General features: G+C 45.9%; 1 protein-coding gene across 4 annotated transcripts in view; it reads left to right on the forward strand.

Annotated features, from left to right (window-relative positions):
• RASSF8 (Ras association domain family member 8) overlaps positions 1-23068 on the forward strand; it is a 188108-nt gene that overhangs the window by 144443 nt on the left and 20597 nt on the right. For all 4 annotated transcript variants that reach the window (XM_090043667.1, XM_090043668.1, XM_090043666.1 and 1 more), the window contains one exon: positions 1724-1921. In XM_090043667.1, coding sequence (XP_089899793.1) covers positions 1819-1921 — 103 coding nt within the window. In that variant the 5' untranslated portion in view covers positions 1724-1818. The remainder of the gene's footprint in view (positions 1-1723; positions 1922-23068) is intronic.

The following is a 23068-nucleotide window of genomic DNA, read 5'->3' on the forward strand; positions in this document are numbered from 1 at the left end:
ACTTACGTCGTCCTTTATCCATATGGGATTACCCAAATATTTGAGTTTCCTTTGCTGAATTAACGCAGTTTATTTTTCTCCATCTGTTAAATAATCCAACTATCTCCTTATGTTTAAAAAAAGAAAAACAACGTCACTAGCATCCTATCTTAAACAATCTGGACAGTGCTTCCCTGGAGTTTACTTTGAAGTCTTTGAAATTCAACATCTTTGTTGTTCCAGTTAGAAATTCACTTTTGTGGGACACAATCCAGACAGATTTGTTTCAGCAAAAAGAAAAACAGAACCTAGCAAAGCTGAGCTATTACAAACCCCACTTATTGAGAACTGCAGTTATTTTGAAGTGAACACTGATAACTTTTGCATGGTTTGTCCTCTTAGTAATCAGGATCCAGCCTACACAAGGAGCTGATCACAAGAAATGAGTGAAGAATAAATTCTTCTTGCAATGTGCTTGTAAATTAATTCGCCCAGTCTTTAATTATCTCTGCTATGACCTGTTCTTCATCACTATGCTGACATGGAATGTGGGTGACAGGAATTTCAGAGCAAAGGTGATGATGCATTTCTGCTTATTCAGGATTAAACTTTTTAGATGAAAGTATTTTAATAATTAATTTTGTATGTGATAAAATGAAGAGTTAATGGGCCAGCACCCCAAGTGATGTAATTGGCTATAGCTCTTTCAGAGGCAAAGCTACATTGAATTATACCAGCTGCAGTTCAGATGCAATACCTCCTTTATTTAATTGATTGTAATGCCAATGAAAAGTTCAGAATTGACAGTATCCTTGGTAGTCAGAGGCTTCTGTCTGTCTGCAAAATTGACATGCTACGTACAGGCATATGGAAACTTCACCAAAGAATTTTCCTAGTGAACCTCCTTCTTGAACTCCGTCATTCAGTCTTTGTGCCTGTTTTGGTCCCATGGCTGAGCCTGCCTGCAAGGGTGTTAGGCAGGCTCTGTGAAGTAGATGCTTCTGCACTAAGGACTGGACTGTGAAAATCCATTTTGCACAGGGAAAGTAGAGTTAATGCCTCGCCTCCCATAGATTTAACTTTCAAAAGTAAGCAGTGCAGGGAGCAAGCTGTATAGTCTTCTCATTGAGTTTCTTCTATTAGTCTTTATTCTCATTTTTTATTTTAGAAACAGCTTTCTGTATTTCTCCATGTCAAGTGTTTTGTGAAATACTTTCTACAAAGGGTATGTTAGGAAATCAACTTGATTTGAAGCATTTTAATGTTCATAGTAAATTGATGTAGCTGGGAGAAAAAGATGCAGGCAAAATAAAAACACCTACCGTGTTAGTAAAGCTGAAGATTATTAAAAACTGAATTTTAAAATCAAATTTACTCTTCCCTGTTTTTTGTAGGAGAGAGTGTGGTTTCCTCATCTTAAAGAGAGGGTCTGGTTTTACTTTCTGGTTCTCAAGGGTTAGCATGGTGCTTCTGTTCTTGGGCTTCCAACACCCACCTGAGAATGCAGAAATGCAATCAAAATGCATTCATTTTAAGCTAAATGTTGTTTTTCTCTGCATGTTAGGTTCTGTAACTGGAGATTCAAGAAATATCTGATCCAGGACTTCATACATTCTTCTATCCCTCCCCTGTAGATCTTAAGTAAATTGGGGAGTGTTGTGTGGAGGTGGGAGGAGTTTGTGGGGGGTTCCAAATTAAATTGGTTATGTCTCACACTAAAAGACGGGATTATTTTCTTTTCCAGCTGGTAAGGGGAGTCATCCCTGTCATCTTTGGTGTAGCTGTAAACATGACTTGACCGGTGATTACATTCATGGCTCTTGGCTGATCTGGTGAACCATGGAGCTCAAAGTATGGGTGGATGGAGTCCAAAGAATCGTTTGTGGGGTCACTGAAGTAACAACTTGCCAGGAGGTTGTGATAGCCCTTGCTCAGGCTATAGGTATGTGAATATATTACTTGAATTCCTGGGAGTGGGTTGGAGGGTCTGTATTTTATGAAACAACACTAAAGATAAGGTTTTTCCTTCTTTTGAGCCCTTTAGCATATAGTTAAATTACATAGCTGTAGCGGGGCACAACTGACATCTGAGAGAAAGAAACATAGATACACACAGGGTTCTATCATTTGTCTACAGCCAAGAAACTTTTGGTGTTTGTTTGAAATCTCCAAACTTAAATTCTACATAAAGGTATTCTCCTAGCTAATAACATACTACTGTTTGGTGTAGTGCTTTTCAATACAACCCACATACTGTCTCTGAGAGAACTTTAACAACTAAGTTGTCAGTAATGGTTGCTAAGTTCCAAGGAAGAACTGAATTAACATAAAATACTAGTGGCAGACAAGGTCCTTGGGGTAAATCTGATATCTTTTATTAGACCAGCTCAAATAGTTGGAAAAATTCTTCTTAGCAAGCTTTCGGGTATAAATACCCTGCATCAGGCTGAGGAAGCACCTGCAGTTAGTGTGCTCTCTTCCTGGATGGAATGAATAGTTGGTCCTTAGATGAACACGGCAACAACCCTATAAAATATTACTGACACTTACTGAAATTATAAATATACAAAGGCAATGTGTAGCAGGTGTATATCCATCCCCTGAGAGCACTGGTGCCCACCCCCCCCCGAGAGTGAGCATTCTCAGCTTAGGCAACAGGCAGGGGGGGCAGGCGGAACACTGGTGCCCCTTCCCCAACCCCCCAGAAGTACTGCCAGCACTGCCGGACTCAGCGTCTGGCCATGGGGGGACCCCTAGTTGGCGATCAGACATGGGGGCCCTGCCACCATGGGTGGCTGCAGACAGTCCCCATTTGGCCTGCCTTCACTGCTGACATTGGTGTGGCCACCTGTGGGAAGTCCCTGCTCTCCACTGCCACACCACCGCCAACACTGCTGCCACCTGCGGACAGTCGCCATGCTCCCCCCCCAGCCGTGGGAGGCATGCGTCACCTATGTATACGTCAGAAGTATTCCTACCCATCAATAGCATAATCTCCTAATTTCTCATTGTTACTGCTACTCTTTTTTTTAGCAATGGGTGCTGTTAGGTGTATTTTGGAGTTTAGCATAAGAAGTGTGCTCAGATCATGCAGTTTAGGAAATATTATTGTATGCCTATATTTTGTGGGTTGTGAACTCAGTCGTGCGCCAAGGAAATAAGCTCTGCACACAGTAACTCTTGAACTGAGGCAGTGAGGATGCTCTAAAAGCGTCTCTGACACTTCTCAGTACTTGAGCTTTTGGTCCACTTAACAGTGGCAACTTGGGCTCCGCCCCCCCTCCCTTTTTTAAAGGGTTGATATGTAGGGGAAGGATCAGATGGCTTCTTGCCTTAGTGGTGTGACTGAGCTCTATGCTGCCACAGTGTGGATATACCCGTTTTCACCAACTGAGACCAGGAGGATTCTTCTCCAATATTGCTCAAACCTTCCTTAAATTTTGTGAGGCTCTAACTTTAAGTTTGTGACCTAGGCATTTGTTAATCCAGTATCATTCCCCATAAACTTATAAAACTGGGTTTATGTGCTCTTAAAATCTGACATAAGCAATTAATAGGTTTTTCCCACTTAAAATTAAACTTCTTATAATCAGGGACCTGTTCTTTCCCCTCTTTATTTTTTTAAACCCCCAAATACCCTTGTACAGTTCAGCTGATATTGTGCCACAGCACCTTATCAGAGTCAATCAGCCAGAGTCAATCAGCAAATAATACAGCATTCTCTACAATCTTTCTTTTCAAGATTAAGAACAAAGGCAACTTTTTGTATGTATCATTATTTACTGTGCAGATTCAAATTAGTCATTTAGTTGCAATTTATATAAACATCTATAGGTTTTACATAGCTAAGCTTGTCAATCCATGCATTTTTTCACTTAATTTCATATAATGGCATAAAAGGCATATTTTAAGTAATTCATATTTCAGATATTGACTAAATGTGGATACATTCTGTTTCTTGGTATCAAAAGGCATTGCCGTATTTATAGATTTCATAGACATTAGGGCTGGAAGGGACCTTGTAAGATCATCAGGTCCAGCCCGTTGCCCAAAGGGCAGGAAGCCAGCTAGGGTCATAGGATCCCAGCAAGATAAGCATCCAAATGCTTCTTAAAAGTGTCCAGAGTAGGTGTTTGATTATATTTACTTGAATATAAGATGACTGTGACTATATAAGACAACCTCTCCATAATTAGGTTCTATAATTAAAATTGTATAAATGTTGTTATAATTTTCCAGGTGTAGAATCTAATTATTGGAGCGTTGTCTTGACTTCCTCCCTTTCCCTTTGCAGGAAAAATAGTGGCTAGGAGTGGGGTCAGGCAGACCCTTGCCCTCTGCCCTCCTCTGCCCCCACTTCTTCCTCCTGCCAGCTCCCTGCCCCCCCTTACTGTTCAACCCTGCTCAGGCTTGATTCCCTCCCTGAGCACAACTTGGAACCTGTATGTGACAATAAGGGAGGAAAGGGACAGAGAGGAGGGCAAGCAGAGGGGAACAGGAGACTGCTGTGACTTTGGCCCTGATCCAGACTCAGTGCCAGAGTCAGAACTGCAACAGTTGGATTCTATTCTGCCTGGCCCCCCTTGTTAATTTGAAATGCAAGGGACCAAAAAACACTGAGTTTGCAATAAACATACCCATAGTAACTTGCATATATGCAAATTACTATGAATAAGCTCATGTATTTCAACTTGTTACAAACTGTTGCCAGTTTCAGTACAGGTACTCCATAAACATTGTGAAGCAGCATTTCTGTACCTACTTATACCTAGTACCAACTGTGCATGATATTACTCCAGAGCCAAAAGTCTCATGACTTTTATAGTTCATTGAGCTGTCTGGGCCCCAGCAGAGTCAACAGCATTTCAAGCTGTGATGACCCCTGTATGTACTCAAGATACTCCTCCCACCTCCCCACAAAGGATCCATGTGCTAATTAGCCCCCACTGTGACTGGAACCAGATCATTTCATCACAAATCCTGGGATGCTCCAAAAGTTTAGGCTGCTTGCAGACATTTAAAAAAAAATGTACTTTACTTTAAACTTGGCTTGTTCCCATGTCAAGCCGCATACTAGGGCTGTGCAAAATTTAACAAGGTGTTTTGTTTTGATGATGTCTCGACTCGTTTTCAGCTCAAAGCAACAAAATCAAAATGAAATGAAAGACTTCGAAACAGCCTCGAAACAAAATGAGGGCACTTGAAACATTTTGAAGCTGGGCTTGCTTGCAGAGAAACAGAAACTAAGGAGAGGGAGGGGGGAGGAAGGGCTGCTTTGATATTGACATGTGTAGCTGGCCAGTGACTGTGATCCTTCCTAAGGTCCCTTCCAATCCCAGTGCTCTGGGGGAGGGGCAGAAAAAATGGCATAAAAAGCAGCATTGTTTGAACTGAGCTTTCTCTGTGCCTTGGGGTCAGTTACTGAGCTGCGTCTTTCAGCAGCATCAGAGAAAGGCTATCCCTTCCTACTTGCTAGCCTGTTACTACCAAGTAGGATTCAATACCTTTTGCTTTCTATACCCTTTTATTATTATATTCATTCATTTCTTTCAATTTATTCCTCCCCCAAAATCCTTTTTTTGTTTTTATTAGTCTATTTTGAGTCTTTGCACCCACAAAAGAAATCTGTGCTTTCTCTCCCAGTGTTCATTCCATTCACTGTGCAAGAAGCACAGTATATATTGCATATTATAATATAGAATTTATTCAGGGAGACATGCATGCATTTACATATTGTATTTATTACATAAATACATGCATACATTACATAAATACATACATACAATTATCTACATATATTACATAAATACAGGTTATCTTACAGAAGAACACACAGATTTTCCAGCACACAAACATACTATGAAGCATGCTGGAAAGGCAGCTGGCAAGCCTTCAGGGAGGGGCAGAAGAGGGGGTAGAGGGAGAGCTGTAAATTCCCCACCCCATCCCCCCACTCCCCAAAATAAGATGCAGACTCTTTCCTACAACTAACAGGCATGAGGCTTCCAGTTCTACTGACAGCAAGGAGAGGGGAGCAGTGCCACTGCCTGAGTCTGCATCCCCTCCAAGAGCACCACCCATACCCCCCGCACCACCACAACCGTGACAACAAGCAGCACCAGCATGACAGTCTCATCTACCCCAATTTCACTTCCCATTCTGAGCCTTCCCATGCCAGAGGAAGAGCTGGAGCTGGATCTGAATGCTATAGCAAGGGAAATTCTGGGGAAGGAGGGGGAATCATCGGAGTTTGTGCTCCACACCCCTCAAGATTCCTTTAGAGCTAGGTCTCCTTCCCCAGAAGGCACTGTGGAGGAGGTTAAGGTAGAGGTTGTGGAGGCAAGTGGCTTAGCTGAGTCCCCTTCTCCTGTTGCTGTGCCTCTGCCTGCTGAGGAGGGGGAAAAGGCAGCATCCGCACATGCACCTGCACCCCAGCAGTGAGCAGGTAGTGTATTCTGGGATCATTTTGAGCTGGCAAATGATCCCAGGTATGCTATCTGCCTGCACTGCTGAGTCAAAACCAACCAGGGCAAGGGAATGAAACACATGAGCACCATGAGAATAATGATGCATCTCCACAGTCACTACCCCTTGCCCTTGCTCCTCCTCAGCCTGGCACCAATGGGAGTGTGCCCAAAAAGAAATCCCCCTCTCACTCCAAAGCCCCTGTCCCCCCGAAACAGAAGCAGGCCACCCTGGAACAGTGGGGGAAAAGCAGACAGAAAGGGGGGCACGTTGCAAGGTCAAGCGAGATCACCCAGAGCATTGGGGAGATGCAGGCTGTGGAGTCCAGCCCTTGTCCTTAGTTGAGCGGCCAGGGTTCAGGTGGCTCATGGCACTAATAGCCCCATTATACCAAGTGCCTGTATACATTCAGCAGGACAGTGGTGCCCTCCTTGTATGAGGCATGCAGGGAGTACCTGAGGGAGTGCAGGGCAGGTTCTCAGGCGGCCTTATACTTCTCCTCAGACTTCTGGAGCAGCAGGATGCTGCCTACCTCTCCCTCACAGGGCACTGGTGGGCTCTCCTTCAAGCCAAGGTGATGGATGGGTTCATCGTCACCGACAACGGGGCCAATATGGTCAAGGCAGTGCATGATGCCAACTTTGTTGGCATCCACTGTGCAGCATACAAGTTCCACCTGGTAGTCAGGAATGCCTTGAAGAGTTGAAGGGCTCCCAGTGATGGCAGAGTCGCTACCAGCCAGCTTATTTTGAAATGCAGGAAGGTAGCAGGCTACTTCCACTGGAACATCAAGCAGGGCAAGATGCTGTGGGAAAAACAGGCAGAGCTGAACATCCCACAGCACAAAATCATGCAGGATGTGGAGACTCAGTGGAACTCCACATACCTGATGCCCAAGAGGCTGGTGGAACCAAAGAAGGCCACCCATGAGATGACCTTGCTTGGAGAGATTGTGACTCATCACCCCCATTAACAGGGCTGAGTGGGATACCATCTCCCAGATCATGGTGGTCCTCAAGCCCTTGCTCAAGGCCACTGAGAGCCTCAGCACTGGCAAAGCCCTCCCTAGCCAGGTGAACCCTGTAGTGAGGGGACTTCAGAACCAAATGGAGAAGTTCCTGGGGATCAGTGTTCCTGGCTGGGGCAACCTGCTGTCACCAGACATGCAGGCACTGGTGAGGCAGCTGAAGGAGGGCATCAGGAAATGACTTGATCCCTTGCAGTGCAGTACAATCCACATGCTGGCTGCCATATGTGATCTGAGGGTGAAGGGGAGTGTCAGCGTATGCGGCAGCATAACTCTCGATCAGTGGACAGAGATGCTGGTGAAGAGAGTCAGGGAGGCAGAAGGGCAGAAGCGGGAGGATGTGGAACAGGGGGATCCACTGTCCCATGCCAGCATGCCATCCACCACCCAGTTGCCTCCTCCACCACTGGTGCTGCCAGTTTGGGCAAAGGGCATGGCTTTCATGGTGGGGTCCAGAGGCATCAGACCTCACCATCAGGCAGGTAGTGCTCAGGCCTTGATGGCTGCCTATCGCTGAGGACGTGGAGCCGCTGCTGTGCAGCAGCTTGGCCTACTGAGCAAGCCTCAGCCACATGTGGCCAGAACTGGCCACGGTTGCCTGGGAAAACACATCCTGTCCACTGACCAGTGTTGCAAGCAAGGGGGTGTTTAGCATTGCAGGTGACCCATCACACCTCCTTGGATCCTGGTTTGATGGATCCTCAGAATTAACCTCCTGCTCCTGAGATTCCCTAAGCTCCATGTCAGACAGAGTGAGTGCCACCCTCCTCACTCTGGCCACGCTTCCTTCTTTTATTTTACCTTAGGGTTTCACAACCATTTAGTGCCCTGATCTCAGAGCTGGAGGGGGTACTCATTGCATCACCAGCCAGCAGGAAAAGAACATGTTCCTGCTGAGCTTCTGTGCCAGGATGAACTTGGAGGTATGGTCAGGGGCTGTGGGGAAGGAGGAGACCCCAGGTCCTGGGCATGACCACTAAAACTGCACCCTGCCAGGGTCAGGAGGCCTGGTAGGATTGCCACTGGTGCAGCAGCCCCAGGAAATGGCAGGATCAAGGATCTCCCTGGTGAAAGGTGGGTAGGAGGCACCATAACCTCCAGCCACCATACACATGCACAGTCCTGGCTGGGGAAAGCCCAGACCCATCACATCTTTGACAGGCCTGAGGCTTGCTGGTTGCAGTGGAGTTGTGAGGCTCCAGGTGAGCTCAGCTTAGCTGCCTGAGATACCAGCTTTCAGGTTGAAAAAGCTTTCGTCAGGCTGAGGAAGCACCTGCAGTTGGTGTGTGTGCTTTTCCTGGATGGAAGCCAGAGACTGCATGCAATTCAGGCAAGAAAGCCAATTAATGGAAATGGAGGTGTCAGGGTGTGAGAGACAGGCTGGGGTGGGAGGGGAAGGGGATGTAGCAGGTAAAAGTGCAGAGGTACCTGAAGAGTCAGATATCTGGCAGTTTGTAGTGTCAGAATTCCAATGTCTATATTCAGTCCATGAGTTTCTAGGAGGTTTATGAAGTTCAGTTCATAGGCTCGTAAAAAGTGGTTTGTAAATTCAAGCAAGCACTGAACCTCGCTAAGTGGTGCCTCATGGGTTTGGAGAGGCACCTGGGGTCCAGCCACAGCCAATCACTGAGCCAGGGAAGCCGAGGGGGTGAACGGGGGTGTTCTGTGTGCACTCGGCGGTGGATGCGGAAGTGGATTTTAAATACTTTTGGCCCGCTTCGGGGTCCGCCACCAAGCATGTGGTGGGGGACCCTGCTCTCCTTTGCAATGCTCCATTTTCCCCACCATCTCAACATTCACAAGCCATGCTTGGTACTTCGACATACATAGAAAAAACATTTAAAGCTGTCTATGGAGGAATCACTGATTTTCTGAATCACCATCAAATTTTCAGTTTCGGATTCAGCAAAGTGAATTGGGACAGTGATCTGAATCAACTAATCAAATCACTGTCCCTGATTCAGTCTGAATCCGAATCAGATATGACCTGTTTCGCACACCCCTACTGCTTACTTACCTGTTGTTATTTAAAGTGGTGGGCCAGACAGAGTCTGTAGGGGAGGAGGAGGCCTCACTTGCACACACTACCGTGTTGTATAGAGGCCCCAGATCCACTTAATGCACGCCTTAATACACACACACAGTCACACGTCACAAGTTTTGTTTGTCAGCACCTTGAGGTGCAGTTTCCCAGAAACCCCTGCACCTATCTCTTTGAAACTTGACAGGCTTTGTGGCCTCAGTAGAGGCTACCCTCCCCACTGTTTTCATTTGAATCAGGCAAGAAGTGACAAAGTTATAGGCATTTTCATCATTCCCCATTATAGCCTCTGAGCAAAACATTGAAACACATGAAAACAGTGAAACAGTTTCAACGAAAAAAGATGGAACAGTGCTTCAAAACGAAAAAAAATGGAACAATGAAATGAAACACTGTCCCTTCAAAATGGTGAAATGGAAGTCAAAATGAAATGGTCTGTTTCACACAGCCCTACCCAAAAGAGGTAGTGCTTTAGTTGGACCCAGCTAGCCCAACATCTGTATAGATCAGGTGCTTTAGTAGGGCTTTTTTGGCGCTTCTGCTAATATTGCCAAAAAGCCCTGCTGAAGCAGCCAATCTATACAGATGCTGCAGAGCCAGGTGGAAGTAATGCATTGCTGTTTCCATTAAAGTACAATTTGGGGGGTTTTGGGTGGTTGTTTTTACCATCTGCAAGCAGCCTTAAATGCAGATGAGGCACAAGAGCTGCCTGGTCTGTCTCCATCCCAGAGGGGGTAGGGCCACACTAATCACATGTGACAGGCTGAGAGAGGGAGTAACAGAGTCTCTCAGCTATATAGGAGTTGATGATGTTTGCCAGGCATTTAAGACTGGGGAAGAAACAGGAATTATTGGAAACAGAAAAAAAGATGGTGCTCAGCTGTGAGAGTGAAGAAGTCAAAAGGTATTTGATGTAGTGGTTCACTATGATTTGAAACAGAGCCAGTGCTGAGGGGGACTGAGCACAATGTCCACTATACTTTTTTCAGATAGCCTTGTGATAGTCACCCCTCCCCTCACAAAAAAAAACCCTGAGCAAGGTAATGCAATTAAAATGGCACTGTGTAGTGGAGGGTGCACCTTTCCACTGGCCAGCTTCCAACGGGAAGATCTTGGCTACATGCTGACTTGATGGAAATGAGAGATTCTTTCCCAGGTTGTTTCTGCGGCCATATGGCTGAGGGCAAGTTAAACTTGGGAGCATCTGAACCCCAAGCCTCCGGGCTTAGACCTGCATATAGAATGCTTGCCAAAAGATTTGGAAGCATTTGAAGCCCCAGGCTGGAACATCTGTGGTGGAGGATACTTGCTGGTAGTAGGGCCACATATTAGGGGTGTGCAAAACAGGCCATATTAAATTTGGATTTGGCCTGAATCAGGGACAGTGATTCAATCGGGGACAGTGATTCAATTTGTTGATTCAGATTACTGTCCCAATTCAATTCAGCCAAATCCAAATCACAAGATTTGATGCTGATTCGGAGAATCAGCAATTCGGCTGTAGACACAGCTTGAAATTTTTTTTCCAAATATCTCAAGGTACCAGGTGCAGCTCGTGAATGCTGTGATGGTGGGCAGATGGAGCATCCCATAGGAGCATGGGGGGGAGGAGCCATACCTTTTCACACCCCAGCTCGGCAACTGGTGCCTCCTGCAGCCGATAGCTGAGCCAGGGGAGCAGGGGATGTACGCTTGGCAGCAGACCTGGAAGTACTTCTTGTCCACTTCCAGGTTCACGGCCGAGTACGTGGCTCCTCCCCCGCTCCCCATCCTGTGGGATGCTCCATCCACCCCAGCATCTCAACATTCATGAGCTGCCTGGTGCCTAGAGGTATGTAGAAAAAGCATTTAAAGCTGTGTCTATGTCTGAATCATCAAATCTCTCTGAATTGATTTGGGGGGTTCTGATTCAATTCGGAGAGATTAAACAGTCTCCTGATCCCGTTTGGATTCCAAAGTTCAGCTGCCGAACCAAGCCACATCTCCACCAAATTGAATCAGTGACCGAAGCTTTGCACAGCCCTGCCACATATGATTCTTGAACAATTCATTGGGTTTGGAACTGATCTTGCTGATCTGGCTAATTTGAGCTGGAACATTAAATATTTTCCTTAAAAAAAAAGTCACCCTCTTGTGGGCTAAAATCAAGTGTAGGCACTGCACTTGTCTAGTACCTGAGCCAAGATGGATTTAAGTGGCATTCTATAGTGGAGAGTGCACTCCAAGAGCACTGCAGACAGGTCGCCTTACATAAGTCTTGTAATTGGTCTCCCACTGGCCAGCTTCCAGTGGCAGGATCTCAGCTACATGCTTACTTTATGGAAATGAGGACTCTTCCCTAGCTTGCTCCTAAGTCCATAGGCTGAGGGCAAGTGAAACTAGGGGGCATCCAAGCCCTAAGTCTCCAGGCTTGGGCCTGCATGTTGGATGCCTGCCAATGGATTTGGAAATATCTGAAGACCCAGGCTGAAAAGTCTGGGGTGGAAAATACTTGCCAGTTGCAGCACCACATAGGTGTCTGAACGATTAAGTTCTGCTCAGTCAAAAGGATTCAGAACTGATCTGGCTAATTGGACCTGGAACATGAAAAATTTTCGAAAATATAAAAAAAAAAAAAATACATTGCCCAATGTTTGTGGGCTAAGATCAAGTTGGGAGCATCTGAATCCCAAGATGTCCAGGCTTGGGCCTGCACATAGGACACCTGTCAGTGGATCTGAGAGTATCTGAAGGCCCAGGATGAAAGCCTGGGATGAAGGAAGCTCTCTGGCTGTGGTGCCATACACGGTGTTTAGAACAATTGAGTTTTAGGGAATAATTATCAAGTTTTCCTTTGCCTGTACACAAATGCCAGGAGCTTGGGAAACTCGTCCTCCTGCTTAACACAAATAATTAAGATGTCATAGGAATAACGGAGACCTGGTAGGACTCCACCCATGACTGGACCACAGGTATAGATGACTATACCCTGTACAGGAGGGATCGAGTAGATAAAAGGGGTGGCGGTGTAGCTCTCTATGTTAAGGAAAGCTACACATCCCTGCAAGCTGATGTTGGCAACCAGGGTGGACGACTGGAGAACCTATGGGTTAAAATCCATGGGGAACATAGCACAGTGGACACAACGGTGGGAGTCTACTACAGACCTCCCACCCAAAGTCAAGAGCTTGACCAGGAGTTCGCCCAGGAACTGGCTGAGGCCTCATGCTCCAGGACCATGGTTGTCATGGGTGACTTCAATTACCCAGATATCTCGTAGGAGGATCACTCAGCAAAATCTGAGTGGTCGCAAAGCTTCCTATCGTGCATGGATGACCTCTACCTGACTCAAGAAGTCTACAGTCCAACAAGAGGAAAAGCGCTGCTCAGCCCAGTATTGGCTACTGGGGATGACCTAATTGGTGAACTAGTGATCGATGGGAAGCCGAGTGACGGCGACCATGAGTTGATCACCTTCACCATCGACCGTAAAGCTGGCAAATCAGTCAGCAACACTGAAGTGCTTGACTTCAGGAAAGCTGACTTTGACAAGCTCAGGAGGCTTGTCAGTTGAGGCTCTAAGGGACCACGAACCCAGGGGGAGGGGAGTTCAGGAAGAATGGTTGCTCCTCAAGGGAGCGATCCTCAATGCACAAGCTAATTCTATTCCATCTCAGAGGAAAGGCAGCAGGCGGGCACAGCAGCACCCCTCCCCCCCCGGCTCTCCAGGGATCTAACAGACCTCCTCCGGCTAAAAAGAAAGGCCTACAAAGGATGGAGGATGGGATTCACCTCCAAGGAGGAGTATTCTGCACTGGTCTGGTCCTGCAGGGAGCAAACCAGGAAAGCCAAGGCTGCAACTGAACTCCAACTAGCTTCGAGTAGCGAAGACAGTAAAAAGTCCTTTTTCAGATATGTGGGGAGCCAGAGGAAAAGCAAGGGCAACATTGGACCCCTGCTGAACCAGATGGGACAACTAATGACCAGGAAAAAGCCAACCATTAAATGGGTACTTTCATCAGTCCCATAGGACGCCCATGCCAGCTACGGGACAGGGAGGTCCAAGTGAGGGAGATCCCCTTCCCTCCATCAATGCTGACCTCATGAAGGAACACCTTGAGAGGCTGGATACCTTCAAGTCAGCTGGACCTGACAATCTACACCCCAGGGTACTCAAGGAGCTGGCAAGCATCATAGCCCAGCCTCTGGCACGGATCTTTGAGAACTACTGGCGCTCTGGTGTAGTGCCCGAAGACTGGAAGAAAGCCAGTGTGGTGCCTATCTTCAAGAAAGGGAGGAAAGTGGATCTGGCAAACTATAGGCCTATCAGCCTGACTTCTATCCTGGGGAAGATCTTAGAAAAGTTTATTAAAGAGGCCATCCTTAATGGACTGGCTGACACCAACATCCTAAGGGATAGCCAGCACGGGTTTGTTGCAAGTAGGTCTTGCTTGACCAATCTCATTTCCTTCTACAACCAGGTGACCTATCACCTGGACAAGAGAGAAGAGATTGATGTAATATATCTTGACTTCAAAAAAGCCTTCGATCTGGTATCCCATGATCACCTCTTGGCGAAACTGGCCAATTGTGGCCTTGGGTCCACCACAATCCGCTGGCTGGGGAACTGGCTCTGTGGTCGGACCCAGAAGGTAGTAACTGACAGAAGTCAATCGTCATGGTGCCCAGTGACCAGTGGGGTCCCCCAAGGCTCTGTCCTTGGACCCATATTGTTCAACATCTTCATTAATGATGTGGACATTGGAGTCAGAAACGGACTGGCCAAGTTCGCCAATGACACCAAACTTTGGGGCAAAGCATCCACACCAGAAGACAGAAGGGTGATCCAGGCTGACCTGGACAAGCTCAGCAAATGGGAGGATGAGAACCTGATGGTGTTTAACACTGAAAAATGCAAGGTTCTCCACCTTGGGAGGAAAAACCTGCAGCATCTATATAGGCTCAGCAGTGCTACTCTGGCTAGCACTACGGAAGAAAGAGACTTGGGGGTCATCATTGACCACAAGATGAACATGAGCCTGCAATGCGATGCTGCAGCTAGTAAAGCGCCCAAAACTCTGGCTTGCATCTATAGATGCTTCTCAAGCAAATCCCCGGGCATCGTTCTCCCCTTGTACTCGGCCTTGGTGAGGCCGCGGTTGGAGTACTGCATTCAGTTTGGGGCTCCACAATTCAAAAAGGATGTGGAGAAGCTTGAGAGAGCCCAGAGAAGAGCCACACGCATGATAAGAGGTCAGGGAAACAGACCTTATGACGACAGGCTGAGAGCCATGGGGCTCATTAGCCTGGAAAAGCTCAGGCTCATGGGTGATCTGATGGCCACCTATAAGTTTATCAGGGTGACCACTAGTACCTGGGGGAACATTTGTTCACCAGAGCACCCCAAGGGATAACAAGGTCAAACAGTCATAAACTACTGCAAGACCATTTCAGGCTGGACATAAGGAAGAATTTCTTTACTGTCCGAGCCCCCAAGGTCTGGAACAGCCTGCCATCGGAGGTATTCCAAGCACCTACATTGAACACCTTTAGAAGTAAATTGGATGCTTATCTTGCTGAGATCCTATGACCCCAGCTGACTTCCTGCCCTTTGGGCAGGGGGCTGGACTTGGTGATTTTCCAATGTCCCTTCCAGCCCTAATGTATATGAAAACTGTGAAATCTCAGGGTGTCAAAAATATGGCCTGTGGGTCAGATCTGGCCCACGGAGCCACATCATTTGGCCCCCAGTCATAGCCCTAGATCTCAAGTTGACCCACATGCGGCAGGCACCAGACCAGTCCTATGCTCAGGGCTTGGTACACTTGCTACATGCATTGTCTTTTGCTTCCTCCCACCCCATGCTGGATCCAACACCTTATCTGGCTGGTCTGGGACTGTTACATGTGGTGCCCCCTTCAGGATCCCTGCTGGAGCAGGCATCTCTGGCACTGCATCTGGCATGTGAGGGGGTGTGGGGTATCCATGGGCCCAATTTGGTCAGCCCAGTTCAGTCAGTCCCATGCCATTCTTCCTGGCTGTGGACCAATTTTGTGCCCCTGCCACCTTCTCATTTCTGCCAGCACCAAGTTAAAGGTTAAACACAAGCTTTCATGCAGCTTATGTTGTAGAGTTGTCTCCCTTCCAGATTGTCAGGAATCTTTTTCCTTCCTAGGATGTCAGAGGTATATTAAAAAACAGCACCCACTTTTATAAACCTTCAGGACCTAGGGAAGCCCTCATGGGGCCTTTTGTGTAGTGGATATGAGCCATTCTCTGCTGACCACCATCTGATCTTCCCCACACACACACACACACACTTTGCAGTGTATGTCCTAGATCAGTCATATAGGCTCTACACAGCCAGTAATTATCCATCTCCATAGTCTGTTGATCTGGCTGCAAACCTCTGTAAATGTTCTTTTGTTTTTCATGTCTGACAGAATATTGTCCTTCATTTAAAAACTATTACAAAGCTGCACAGGCTTCTCTGACTAACCTGGAATGTGGAAAGCAGCAGGTATCTTGCTTATGTTGAATCTCAACACCATGAGTACTTGCAAACTAAGAAAAGTCTGATTTTTGCAGTAGCACAATATGATAAACGTACTGGCCCAAGGAACCTGACTTATCCCTTTTAAGATGTTCATAGTTTCAGAAGCTATTTGCATCTTCCTCTTTTACTAAGAATAGTGACAATGTCATTTTCTGATATATTTTAAACACCTTTTTGGAGGAGTCAGAGGGTGTCACCTTTCACTATTTTTTTAACTTCCTCTTCCATACAACATTCATTCTGTGTTCAGTATTTGGCTTGCACTCATGTGTTTACTCCAGCTTTTTTCTCTCTGACTCCTTGCTTTGGAACTACCAGGCTTACCTCTCTTGCAGGATCTTATGCACATTTCATCTCCTTGTACAAGTGTCATTCCTCCAGCTCTGTCTCTTTAACACTGTTCCACCAACATTTCCTGTCTTCCCCTGCTCAAACTGAGTGGCTAAATTTCTCGGACCACTCACAGTTCTTTCTGTTCTGGCCTGCCTAGTCAGGGGACTTCCGATTTTTGTGGCTTCCTTTCCATGCAGCACCCTCATTGACTATTGAGTAGCATTGGGTTGAAGTCCATATTTGTTAGAAAAGGTTTTGAAGAATTTAAAACTTTGTGTGATGCACACACAATTCGTTAAAGCAATATTTTTTAGGACCACAGTTGATTGCTTTCAAAATTTTGGTGTCAGACCAAATGTCTGTGGTACTGGGAAGAAGACCTTATGGATTCTGATACAAATGGAGAGCAGGAATGCTAGAAAGCTTGCCACAAAGTATGTATTGGATGCTTTAGGTAGAATATCATTGCGACTCAGACAGTCATCACTCACTGACATACTGTTCATTATCATATTTCAGTCAGATTGGCTGGAATGAGTCCTTTCCTTTTTCATGTCCTTCTGACAAGGTATGTACCAGAATTTGCAGATTCATTGGAATCTGACAGGCCCAGGCCATGAGCACTTCTGCTGTGATCTCTAACTTGCGACCTCTGAGCTATCAGCTATGCACCTTAGTGTCCACACCACCACAGCCCCACCTGCAATGAGTAATGAATGAAACTAAAGGTCAGGACTGAAGTGCATAGGTAGAATCAGTGGGGCACAAGGGTTCAGAACTGGAATGATAGAGACTGCTTCAGATCAGGGACAATATTGGCTATGTAGGAATGAAACTGGGGATCTGCAGTATGAGTCTCTCCATAGTATACTTAGCTCAGGCAAGTTCCCTGGTGGCAGATCCTCCACTGTTGAAAATTACCTTGGCTACAATGAAATTAAAACTTATGTAAGTCCACTTCTTATAATAAGAAATATAGAAGTATGAAATGCTTAATAACAGTTATTCATGGAGATAAAGTCTAGGCCTCAGAAACCCTCTTATTAGGTGAGGTAAAATGGCTGGAGTAATTGGTGGACAAACTGAGTGCACCCAGTGAGCTAAATCTGGAATAACATCGGTGAAACAGTTCACTTGGAGGAATGACACTGGAACACCATTAAATCCAATAGAGCCATGATTGTTTATCCCTAGAGAAAGGGAGAGTCTGATTCTGTGGCAATTAATAGTTCCATCTCAGAGATAGATCCAGGGTCTTTATCTGTTGTATGCATGCTGGGCATATCCCCATTTTGGTTAGTGCAGTGGTTCTCAACTTTTTTAGACTCAAGGCGGTGCGCAAGCTGCAGGTGGACAGCAGCAGCAAACGCTGCCCAGCACGGAAAGCGGGGGGTGCCACAGCTGTTGCCACCATATGCAGCCCCGATGGGCGAGCCCAGAGGCAGCATGGGGCCCAGGCTGGCAGTGGGGACAGGGAAAAACATCCCCTTTCCTGCCCCATGCCTGGCACCCCACACTGCAGCCACTCACAGCCTGTGTGGAGCTGTCTGTGCCTGCTCAGGACAGCCCTGCACAGGCTGCGAGTGGCTGCAGCAGGGAGTGCCGGCCACGGAGCGGTGGAGGGGCTGCTTTTCCCCTCACACTCAGCACCAGCTCCTTCCCTGCCGGCAAGCAGTGGGTCGGGGCTATACGCTGCCCCCCGCCTATACTGCAGGGCACTGGCAGTGAGCGGGCACAGGGCCTGCACCCGTGTCCCAGGGCCAGTGCCAGCAAGGCCCAGAGCAGGGCAGCAGGAATAGAGGGTTCCCGCCAGCAGGGGCTCTATGGAGCCACGCCAGTTCCCCGCTCTCCCTGCTGGTGCAGCCCAGCTCGGCTCCACAGACCCCTGCCAGCCTGTGCCCTGCTCTGGGCTCCACTGGTGCTGGCCCTGGGACATTGGTCCCAAGATGGTGACCAGGGGGCAGGGCATCTGTCAAGCGGGGCTACCCATGCAGCCCTCGACAGCTTGCCACAACTTGGTAAGCGGCCCTCTGCCCGAAATAATTGCCTGCCCTTGGTTTAACTTCTGCTGAAAAAAACCTTCCTAATAGGATACTGGGAAACAGTGTTATACTGACCAGGTTTGTCTACTAATTTTATGTGCCCTGTTTCCAAATTATATACAGTTTGAATGGAAAAACATGAATCTTGCTTTTAAAATGTTGTTATATGAAATAGAAATAGGAATGGGCACAATGGAAAAACTGGCTTGTGTCTCCTGGCAAGAAAGTTTATTTTTTAAGCAAGTTCTGCTAGTTTTCAGCTCTACCAGCCTTGATAATTTTTGCAGGGCTTCTTATTACAAGCTACGCCATACACCTTCTGGTAAAAACAACCACCTCTTTCCATTCTGAAAACCAGAACATCAGGAGGGTCTTTTTTCCCCTTAAAATAAAAAAGGAAATGTGGGGGGGGAGGTATTACTATTTTGCATCTCTTTGTACTACCATTGTGCCTACAATTCCATATACACCTGGTTAAGCCCTATTTATACATAAGCTCAAGCCCTGTTTTACCCAAACAGATTGCATTGCAGGTTTGGGCTGCAGAATAAAAATTATCTGTATCCTGGAGAATACACAATGATCTTCTTAGCTGATTGAAACAGGAAGGCTTAGCTTGATAGCAGTGAAATTTTTAAGAATTTTTTTTTTTTGCAAAACTCCTCTTCTGTGCAGTGCTAAACGTGCATTTGTTAGTTAATTTTCCCTGCAGAGAAGGAACAAGATGAATGGCAGTCATTGGTAAACTTGTTTTTTCAGTGGCAATTTTCTCCCACTCCTACCCCCTATAACAACCCATTGCAATTGTTACACTTTCTTTCCCCTCCAAGGAATAAATGGGTCTTCAATAGTCAGAATGACAGTGGATATTTGTTTCATTGAAAAAGAATAGTTCAGTCCCCAGAAGGGTAAGCCTGAATTCCAAACCAAAGCCTTTTTATGCTTTCTGTCCTAGCCACAATTTCCTGTGGAAAATAATTAAAATGACAGGATTGCTTTAAATAGAGCTGTTTTATATGGAACACAGTATCAGCAGAATATAGGCTTATTGCACAAGAGCCACAGCTGTCTCCTTTAAAAAAATGCCATCCATCAAAGCACTTTTATTAGTTATGAGTATTTGTTTCCTCACAAGAGAGCTAGACAGACAATTGAAAACATTAAAGATTTGTTAATGCTGTTCTAAATATGCTTTATAGTATTTTATGGCTTAGCCAGAGTTATACATGGGAAATCACATCACATCATCACTTTCTTTTTTGCAAGTAATTTCTACTAAAGCAAGCACCAACATAGGCTGTGAAAAATGCATTTAAAAGCTCTGAGATTAAACTGAGTCACAGCCCTGAATCAAAAGTGAATTAGAGAAAAGTAGTGCTATCTGTTTATGTACAAACTAAAACTGATATGTTGTCAGAGAAAAACACTGGGCAATCATATATTTTGAAGTTAGTACAGTTTAAACTCACTTCTGACAATGAGAGGAATTGTTGAAACATTCTTTGCTGCTTCTAAAGGCACCATTAATAATAAAATCAAGTATGAGAACAGCAGTATTTGTTAACGCCACACAGACGTCTGTTCTAATAAATTTTTTCATGATTTTTCCCCAACCCCTAATTATATTAACATAAAAAGTACATTTTTGCCGTCCTTGTAAACAAGAGAGTGCTTCATATCTAGTTCCACCTATTAGGCCTCTATGTGGCACTTAAGCATCCAAGGCCCCATCTGTATTTTACAGGTATTGCGCAAGTAACTGAGAGCAGCAACCCACACACAGTACTTATCATGCCATAGAAAGGTTCAACCAGTTATAAAGTTAGACCTTGAAAATGTGTGCTAACTTTCTAGCTGGTCGCTATTCAGCTTTAATTTGCATGTGTAGGAGGGTCTGTTCCTGTGACTGGGAGCCCCAGCCACAGGGGTGCACCATGCACAGCCAGGGCAGGGAGTCCTACAGCTGAGAAGACGCTCCATCCTGGTTATGACGCACTGCCTTGGCTGCAAGTCCTGTCAGCTATGGGATTCACAGCTGCAGGAGCTTTTTACTTGCCAGGACAGAGGGAGCCCACTATGGTGATCCTGGGCTCCCTCTGCACCAGCAGTAAGGCGTGATAGGATCTGATGCTGGTTTTCACGATCACACCTCCTGCTATAGCCATGTGTGGCATGGCAGGAGGCACAATTGTGTAGCTCACACGCATCAGATCCCATGGCACTTTTAACTAAATGTCTAGTGGGCTCCAAATGCAATCAAATTCTACCCTGCTCAAAATCTTAAGAAAGCATTAATGCTTTAGTAGTGTTCCTTCATTGTAGCATTGAGACTAAAGTATAAAAAGTGGTGTGAAGGAAGAGGAGCTACCCAGCTTTTATATTAATGGTTTTTTGTAGATTTGAACAGAATGGAATAGAATTGCACTTAAATGCCAAATATGTGGCAAAGGAAATGTCCCAGCATGTCTTGTTTCAATGTGGAGCATGCAGCTGTGAGCTTGACCCTTTTTTTTAATCATTAGATCTTCCATGACTTGTCCTCTGACCCTAGACAAGATGCTTATTCAAATCTCATTCTTCTTGCTTGACACCAATATATAAAATGTGTATACCACATGAAATTTCATGTTTGTGTAGTATTTGAAGTCATTGGATGGAAGGAAAACAAAATATTAAACCAATGCTTTGTCAGACTATAAGGATTAACTCTTTACTAATGCTTTTGTTATAGAAGCAGGACAAACTAAGTCACCAATCCTGTAAACCGTTGTGCATGTGAATGCATTCACACACAGGAACAGTCCCACTGAACTCGGTAGAGCTTTCTGCATCGGTACGATCAAACGTGGGGATACAATAGTTATAGGTCTGGGGTCTAAATGATTGTCATTACTTTCTGCATGGATGGAGATTGGCATGAGCTCAGCTCTAGCCCCTAGTTTAAGGCAGGGTTGTTATTCTAAGCATTTAATGGAAAATGTGTTCTCAGGTAGCCAGGGTGATGATAATTTTAAGTTGCTATAAGTAACTAAAGTTTGTGTCATGTAGTGGGTAGCAACACCAGTTTCATATTTCAAAGATATTGAGTGCATATCTTACCAAGGTGTTTAGTATGCATTAGTATTAAAAACCACTAGCAATTATTTTTCCATCAATGCTATGAGTGGTTCCAAGTTCACACTTTGCTAAAGCAAAAAAAAATTGAACCCAAAATGGTTCACATGTTTAAAAAAAGTATTTAAACCAGTGATTAAGCCGTATGTGATCTTTTCTATAAACAGCTGCATTAGAAAATAGAGTCTTTTTAAACTGTTTTAAGATGGAGCTAAATTTGCCTCTCTGCCAGGGTTAGATGATCACATGCAGGAGATCCAGGTAGGCAGCAGGGGGATCAGCTTGACTTTGCATCTGTTGTGCCCTCAACAAGATTATCCAGGTGTGGGGAAGGTGGTTTGGGTTTGGGCTTTTTGTTTGCATTCAATATAAATTGTATCTTAAGATATATTCGAAATACTGGGTCAGAGCTGATGTCTACCCAGCTTAGAATCTTGCTTCTGACAGTAGCCGACATCAGCTGCTTCAAAGTACGAAAGCCTCAGCTATAGATGTTTAAAGGAAATTTCCCCCATTGGCCACCTCCTTGATTTCACCAAGTTCTTTCTGGTGGCTTCCAAACTTCTGAATGTTCATAGATTTCATAGACGTTTGGGCTGGAAGGGACCCCAGAGGATCGAGTCCAGCCCCCCACCCCAGGGGCAGGAAGTCAGCAGGGATCATAGGATCCCAACAAGATAAGCATCTGAATGTGTTTTGAAGGTGTTCAAAGTGGGCGCTTGAACCGCCTCAGGTGGTAGTGTGTTCCAAACCTGGGGGGCTCGGACAGTGAGGAAGTTCTTTCTTATGTCCAGCCTGAACCGGTCACAGTGGAGTTTGTGACCGTTCGATCTTGTCATCCCTTGGGGGGCTCTCATGAACAGTCATTCCCCCAGATCCTGATGAGCACCCCTGATAAGCTTATAGGTGGCTACCAGATCACCCCTGAGCCTGCGCTTTTCCAGGCTGAATAGCCCCATTGCTCTCAGCCTCTCATCAGGTCTGTTTTCCTGACCTCTGATCATGCGCGTGGCTCTCCTCTGCACCATCTCAAGCTTCTCCACATCCTTTTTGAATTGCAGAGCCCAAAACTGGATGCAGTACTCCAGCTGCGGCCTCACCAAGGCCGAGTACAATGGGAGAATGACGTCCCAGGATCTGCTTGAGAAGCATCTATGGATGCAAGCCAGCGTTTTGCTCGCTTTGCTAGCCACAGCATCACACTGAAGGCTCATGTTCATCTTGTGGTCAACCATGACCCCCAAGTCCCTTTCATCTGTAAAGCTAACCAGCATAGCACTACCAAGCCTATATGCGTTGTGCAGGTTTTTCCTCCCAAGGTGAAGAACCTTGCATTTTTCGGTGTTGAACACCATCAGGTTCTCTCATCCGCCCATTTCATGAATCTGTTCACATAGGCCTGGATCACCCTCCTGTCCTCAGGGGTGGATGCTTTACCCCAGAGTTTGGTGTCGTCGGCAAACTTGGCCAGTCCGCTTCTGACACCAATGTCTACATCATTGATGTAGATGTTGAACAGTATAGGCCATAGG

The sequence above is a fragment of the Crocodylus siamensis genome, chromosome 4 (assembly GCF_052110815.1).
Source record: "Crocodylus siamensis isolate JL-2025a chromosome 4, ASM5211081v1, whole genome shotgun sequence".
Taxonomy (NCBI): domain Eukaryota; kingdom Metazoa; phylum Chordata; order Crocodylia; family Crocodylidae; genus Crocodylus; species Crocodylus siamensis.